Source organism: Nicotiana tabacum, chromosome 19 (genome assembly GCF_000715075.1).
Source record: "Nicotiana tabacum cultivar K326 chromosome 19, ASM71507v2, whole genome shotgun sequence".
Lineage (NCBI taxonomy): Eukaryota > Viridiplantae > Streptophyta > Magnoliopsida > Solanales > Solanaceae > Nicotiana > Nicotiana tabacum.
Window position 1 is genome coordinate 143879097 of NC_134098.1, and position 7869 is coordinate 143886965.

Consider the following 7869-nt stretch of genomic DNA (forward strand, 5'->3'; position numbering starts at 1 on the left):
TTTAATAAAAACTCAAAGATGAATATTAGGATTCTATTAGTTTTACGAATTTAGAAGGTAATTACAAGTAGCTTTATATAAGTAATTTGATCGTTAACATAAAATAAATAATAAGTAAATATTATGACAAGATTTTTATACAATTAGTGAACAGAACCTAAATTCAGTTAAGTTATATGCATTTATGTTGCAAACAATTCTCACTATCAATGAATTTTAATCGAATATATATATTTTAAACGCAACAACTTTAATCCATTTCATAATTAGTTTTTGGACTGGAATGCAAACAAATAAAGATTTCAAGGACTCATTCGAGATAAAAGAAACTTGAAAGTATCACTCTGTCTCTACACTTTCACCCCACCTGCATCTTATCTTTAAGAAAAAACCAGAGCTTACAAAAACTCCCTGAATTTTCCAAAACCCTGCAACCCCAAATAGAGAAAGATGCTTCTACAACCCACCACCGCCATTAAATCCCCACATCAAAACCATGTCTCCTTTTCATCATCCCTCTCTTATTCACTCTCTTTCCCATCTGGGTTTTGTTTTACTAAACCCCTAACGTCCCCCAAAAACAACCGTACAGTTGTTATTAGCTGTTCCTCAATATCACAGGTACATAGTTATGGGACTGTTGACTACGAGAGACGGCCAATAGTGAAATGGAATGCTATTTACAAAAGAATATCTATGAATGATGGCCCAGAGAGAGGCTCTGTTAGTGTGTTGAAACAGTGGGAGAATGAAGGGAAAAAGGTTACTAAATGGGAGCTCTCTAGGGTTATTAAGGAGCTCAGGAAGTTTAGGCGTTATAAGCTTGCTCTTGAGGTAGCGAATTAATTAAAGTTTGAATCTTTTTTTTTTATCAGATTATTGTTTGGTGTCCTCTAGCTACCTGTGCTTGAATTTCTAGGTTGAACCAGTTAAAGTATTGGTCTTTTTGGGTTCTAAGTTGATTGTTGACTAATGGTGTTCTCTGTGTTGCTTTGCTTTGAGTTCTTAGTGTGATTTTATAATAGTTAATATTATGTTTATGCAGAGACAAAAGTGGAATCTAAGATTTAAACATCATGTCTTGCTGTTGTTATGTCAAAGTGCATTCCATATGATTTCCAATTTAGTGCTAAGTTATGATCAGTGGCATGTAGAACATCCGATTAACAACACTAGGTGATAAGTAGAAATTACCATCTTCCTAATCATGTTATGTGCATGAGTTCTCCATAGTCACACACTTCGAATAATATATTTCTTGCAAATAATTTATAAGCTTGTATGAGCTGCCTAGTGCAACATGTTCTGAAGTAGAAAGATGCGATCCAGATAGAGTACTGTAGTTTTCTTGGAGTATATCTATGGATACCAATTCTTTGAAAGTTTTTCTTCAGCAAAAGCCTTTTTGCATCTTGTCCTGGGTAGTGAGTGTATATTGTGACTATTTTTATCACTTTTTACCATTGCGGGGATTGTTGTTGTTGTTGGGATTAACTTAACCAAAGCTTTTGCCATGTTTACGTTAATGATGGCCTATTTTACTAATAGCTCTACCTAGTGGTACCAGCCAGGAAACTCCCTCTTTGCAAGCTACTTGCTTATCTGAACCCTCTAATGACAGATGCTCAAATTGCACTGTTCATTGTGCACAATACCCTATGATGTTCTCTTATAATATTCGGTGACCAAGTGAAACTAATGGTCTGAAAGAGTTTACAACCTGAAACATGTGTATCACTCGGTCTGAACAAAGTGCGAAACTTGAAAACTTTGAACTAGTTTCAATAGACTTTTTGTGGTCAAGACTTGTCAACTAGACTGATTACAAATGTTACTTGGTATACTAGAGAAATGTGCAATTTTTCTGTGAGCACTATGATAAAACTTGATTAATTGTCTTTATTATTACAATAGCACGATTTTGTACTGAGTTAAGTTTACTCTGTTAAGTACTCATTTAACTCATTGAGACATTAAGTTCATTATAAATCTCTGATGTAATGCAGTTCTGTTGGGGCTTAACTTTATCTTGTATCCTGCAGGTGTATGAGTGGATGAACAATAGAGCAGAGAGGTTTAGACTAACCACCAGTGACACTGCTATCCAGTTAGACCTGATCGCAAAAGTACATGGAATCTCAAGTGCTGAAGAATACTTTGTAAAGTTGCCAGACACCTTAAAAGATAAGCGGATATATGGTTCTCTTTTAAATGCCTTTGTGCGGGCTAGAAAGAAGGAACAAGCTGAATCTTTAATTGATAAAATGAGAAACAGAGGCTATACTGATCATGCTCTTCCATTCAATGTGATGATGACACTCTATATGAACCTTAAAGACTACGATAAAGTTGAGTCAGTCGTTTCAGAAATGATGGAAAAACAAATTCCATTAGATATATATTCCTACAATATCTGGTTATCATCATGTGGATCTCAAGGATCTGTAGAAAAAATGGAAAAAGTACTTGAAAAAATGAATCTGGACACTGATATCAATCCAAACTGGACTACATATAGCACTATGGCTACTATGTACATTAAGTTGGGGCAGTTGAAAAAAGCTGAAGACTCTTTGAAAAGTGTTGAGAGCAGAATCACAGGTCGTGATCGAATTCCATACCACTATCTTATCAGTCTTTATGGTAGTCTTGGTAAGAAGGAAGAGGTTCTCCGCATCTGGAAAACCTACCAATCACAGTTTCCAACAATCCCAAACTTGGGTTATCATTCTGTTATATCTGCTCTGGTGAGGTTGGATGATATTGAAGGTGCAGAAAAGATATATGATGAATGGCTACCTGTTAAGTCGCACTATGATCCTAGATTAGGAAATCTTTTGTTGGGTTATTATGTGAGGAAGGGTTCTGTGGACAAGGCTATTGCATTCCTCGACCAAATGGTTGAAGCTGGAGCAAAGCCAAACTCTATGACTTGGGAGATTGTTGCTGAAGGCCATATCAGGGAACGGAGATTATCTGAGGCTTTATCATGTTTGAAGGATGCCGTTTCAACTGAGGGATCGAAGAGCTGGAGACCGAAGCCTGCAAATGTATCTTCCATTCTCAGACTTTGTGAGCAGGAAGAGGATACGCAAAGTAAGGAAGCCCTGATGGAGGTGTTGAAGCAAGTTGGGTGTCTTGACGACGAAAAGTACATGTCATATATTCCATTATCAAACGGTACATTTACCAGTGATGAGCCAGAAATAGATAAGGATACATCTGATAATGATGAAGGATCTGAGATACTGCTCAACCAATTGCAAGGAAGCTTGTGAGACTTTTTCACTCACTTTGAAATGCAACATTTTTCCAGGTACACGAGTAGGGGATAACGCCTCGTGAAATTGGAGTTTCGGCATGTGGATGCTCGACAAAAGCAAGAGTCCGAGTGTGTAGAACTGAGAAGCAAGATATTCATGATAAACACATATCTACTAATTTTTGTTTCTTTTCTTAGGCTTGCGCTGATCCATTTTGCTATATATGTAGTTTATTAAACATCTAGTAGAAGTCTATTGTTTTAACTTTGCCCATCAATACACATGTTTTATCAGGGATGGAACAGAAATATGTTGCAGGTTTTTTTTGTAAATATGATGAATTGTGCATTATTGGTCATTGTGTACTCTTGAAGTTCCCCTGAGGTTTGAGTTTGCACCACTGCATATTCAACTGGCAGTCTGACGACTTCTGCTGGTTATCTCTTTTTTTCCTTTATTGTGAGAGAAAACAAATGGGGTGAGAGAGGCTCGAACTATCGACCTCAGGATTACTCAGAAGCTATGAGACCTACGCGCTAGCCAACTGCGCCACCACCCGAGATATATGTTGCTAGTTATCTCATAAATACTAAATCAGGGAAACCATTCATTCATACATTCAAGACCAAGTGGACCTTGGACAAGATTCTCTTTCCTTTTTCTTATGCAGTGAGTGGGCTCCTCTAAAGGACACTTTGTTCATGCTATTTCATTTGCTGCAGAGTTTGAATTACTTAAATTATCATATAAATAAATGATTCTTATAATGAGCTAAATGTTTGACTTACAGTTTCAGGTACACATCGTAAGAACTAGGTTGATGTACTATCTTTTTCAGTATACAGTAGAAAGATCAAACATTTCAGAGACAGAGAAAGCATTCCCCAGATGCCAGACTAGCAGCATTTAGTTATCTCCAGTTTTGAGGTAATGAGGACTAAATTTAATGGCTACTACAGCTAAATATACTGGCTAGTGGCTACTACAGCTATCATTGTTGTGTTCAATACAAAGGAAGGTAAAGACTTATCCGCAAGTGCATGCACTAAATCAATAACATGTGCCTTTTATATGTTTATTAACACTAGCCTTAATACATACTTCCCCCTTAGCTTGAAGCAAATTCCTTTGACACATTCCATTTTCACAAAGCAACTTTAGACGGAACTTGTTAGTAGATTAATAGAGCACTTCGGAAATGTTCCCTTTGACCATATAGGTGTGAATTTAATTATCAATGTTCCCTTCTTTGCAAATAAAAGAACTGCCACAGTGCCACTGATATGTGGCTAAAGCCACCATCATCGACGGTTTCTGTATCTCTTCTATTAGCTACTACGTACAATATGTTCAGTTCGAGTGAGTCCAAAAATATTGTGCCTTTAATACTTAGTTAGGCCAGAACATAGCTTGGCGTGATTGTCCCAACTTGGTTTGTTCCTTGTGGTGGGGGCCGTGGGTTTGGTCTTTATGAAAAAAACATAAATCTTAATGTTGCATTTTTGTCCTTGACATGAAAAAAAGGTACTACCTACATTTATTGTGAAAAAACAAATACTATATATTTATGATGGAAGTAGATAACAGGTGTTTTAACTGGAATTTCCATCACCGTAAACCGCAATCAAACCAATTAATATGAACTACTAAAAATTTTAAAAAATATATCTAAAGTAAAACTCCCACGACATTCAAATTTGATTGTCGAAATAGAAGATTAAACATTTGTTGAAGATGGAGCTGCAGGAAACTTTACATGTGTGGTTTTGGCGGACTTTCATAAGGTAATACTCAACATTTGATGCACCTTTCTGAATTATTGCCCATTTATTTTCGGAAAAATATTTTTAATATAGACGATGTTAAATGTTTTTTTATGAAGGAAAATTAATATTTGCTTCAAAAGGACGCTTCTTTTGATGAATAAATGAATTGTTTTTTTCGATAATTTTTGGTGAATCGGAATTCATTTAATACAGATGGAAAACCATGACCGAAGTCAAACTTGAGTATTTGCTCATTTTCATCCCCTTTATACGTAAGGTTCCAAAGACACTGAGAATATCGACGCCTCGACGGAATACTCTCTTAGCCCCACTAAGCAGCTAGTGTGCAAACTACTTTTGTGAAATACTATACGAAAATAAAACATCTAAGTCTTCTTTCGATATTACTTTCAGTTTTCACTTTACCATCTTATAATGCACTCTCCAGTTTTTGCATTTAGTCTGTTTACCCGAAAAACGGATAGAGTTGAATTTATACGTAGTTCTAAGGATATGTGGTATAATTTGGCACAGATCGGAAAGTAAGTAGAAATATATTGAGTATTGACTGTATAAAGAATGAAATATAAACCAAACTGAGTGAAAAACAGTTTATGAACAAGCAACACGAAATATACAAAACCCAAAAAAGGATAATTTCTATATGAATATCAGTATGTCTTTCTCTATGAATATCAATAATATGAGAGTGTATGAATGCCTTAATGTTAGATCTCTTACAGAAATAATAGTTATCCCTCTTATAGTGGAGGGATCCTACTTTGGATATAATTAAAAATACATAGTGGAGAACCCATGATAGATTAGCTTTTCCCTAATTTCCGCCCAGATTCTCTCTCTTAGTGCGGCTGTAACGGCTCTCATCTCTTGGCTCGATCTTGATCGGACTTGGTATCGGTCGATTTCCAGGTTTAGAGTTCGATACTGGCTTGGGCTCGATATTGACTCGGGGCCCGGTATTGACTTTGGCTCGGTATTGGTCGGTCTCTAGCTCTTAAGCTCGATAACACAGCCTCACATCATAGTTCGATTTGGAATCATATTGACTTCGAGCTCGGTATTTAATCAGTTCCCGAAACTTGAGTTCGGTAACCTGGCTTCAGATCTCATTCCGATATTATGAAGACGACCTTCGGTCCATTGTGTTCAAATCTTGACTAATCATTCGAAGGTCGAAACCGGTTTTGACCGTATACAGATAGTTCCTTCGTTTCTTGAGAAGAATGTGGCGAGAAACGACACGATTTTCCAACGGCATGACAAGATATACACTGAAGTTTGCATCGAACCCGATCGTGATGTACGTGATAGCTGTCCCGTCTGTTCAGTTAGCAAGGCATTAAATGAGTGTCAGAAGATGGTCGGCCGCTGCTGATATTGAACCGTCATTACCAATTCTATAAATAGCTTATCTCTTCACAATTGTTTACTTTCAGATCTCCGATCACCAAATATACTAAGTTCTTATTGTATCTTTTGAGTTCTTCATCTGCGAATCTGTGATTCTTACTTACAAAATCTCTCTTCAAAACACCAAATCTTTGTCATCTCTTTCTGTTTTCAACCTTCACATCTAAATGGCGAAAATGTCAAAAACCGTTCCCCAAAAGGAAAAAGCTTCTTCTTCAAGGCCCGCCGGCGACAAAACACCGGTAGAGCCACAACCTGAGGAGTGTGTTCCCGAGGGATGTATTCTTACCTCTGATTTTAAGACCGACAAAGCCTAGCCGTTTCCCGGTCAATGCGAGCCAATATCGAGGTATATGTGCTCGATAACCGAGGGACATATTGAACAGTTAAGGAAATATTGCAACTGGGAGAACAAAGAAGTGGTAATCCCGGCTCCCGGAGAAGATATTACTACCCATGTGAAAGGGTTTTTAAGCGTGTATACTTACACTTTTACGTTGGGCCTGCTCGACCCTATTGTCATAGATTTTTGCTGCCAATACCGAATAACCCTAGGCCAAATCCATCCTTCTTTTTGGCGGATCGTTATTTTGATCCACTTCTTCGTGAACAAAATCGAGGGGATGCCTTTCACCCTCGACCACCTCATCAGATTGTACAGCCCCCGCCTCTATCGAGGTGGGTTAATAAAACTCCAATGTCGTACTAACAAAGTGATGTTCTCGAACATAGACGAGGACAAGGACCGAGGCTGGATGGGCAGGTTCGTTCGAGTGAAGACCTTCGATCTAATCCGGGTCGAGAAGATGCCGTTTCCCGAGGAATGGAACATGAAGCGTAAGTATAATTCTACTGTTAGCTCCTATTGTTTCTTTCTCCTTCGTTTCTTTCTCACCGATATCCTTTTCCGTGATGTAGCGGTTGCTTGGATGCCCGGTGCTATTCCTAACCTTAAGAGCTGGGTACATGACCTGGTTTCGACCTCCACCTATGCCGAGCACTCATGGCGTGACTTATCAAAGGGCTGATGGGAGGCTAAAACTCATGGTAAGCCTCTTTCCCATGTCTTTGACGATTCGAACAAAATGCCTTTTTATACTTAACCATTTTTCTTGTGTGTAGGCCTGGGCAAAGATGCGGTCATGAGGCCCCCGTATGGCGAGGAAGAGACTTTGACCCCGATTCCTAAATCGGTGAAGGACAACAAGAGAAAAAGGGCCTCTACTTTCGAGGATCCAAAACATAAGACAAGGACGGCTCGTAAGCCGAGGAAGAATACCATCATTTTGACCAAAGAATTAGTTCGACGTCTAATGGATGAAGACGAAGAAGAAGAAGAAGAAGAAGAAGAAAAAGAAAACGATGGGTCCATACTGGTGGCTCGAGTGAAGAAGACAATCGATGCCCCA

General features: G+C 38.1%; 1 protein-coding gene across 1 annotated transcript; it reads left to right on the plus strand.

The window, feature by feature from the left end:
- Nucleotides 1–352: 352 nt before the first annotated feature.
- Nucleotides 353–3621, plus strand: LOC107784609 (pentatricopeptide repeat-containing protein At1g02150). Its single transcript, XM_016605766.2, has 2 exons — nt 353–834; nt 2043–3621. The coding sequence occupies exons 1-2, from the start codon at nt 451–453 to the stop codon at nt 3276–3278; spliced, it is 1620 nt and encodes a 539-aa protein (XP_016461252.1). The 5' UTR covers nt 353–450; the 3' UTR covers nt 3279–3621.
- Nucleotides 3622–7869: the final 4248 nt, after the last annotated feature.

Bases quoted from the DNA above. Each gene is read 5' to 3' on its own strand.
- LOC107784609 (XM_016605766.2), top strand. From the start codon at position 451: ATGCTTCTACAACCCACCACCGCCATTAAATCCCCACATCAAAACCAT. The intron at 835-2,042 runs GTAGCGAATTAA...TGTATCCTGCAG, and splicing joins GTTATAAGCTTGCTCTTGAG to GTGTATGAGTGGATGAACAA.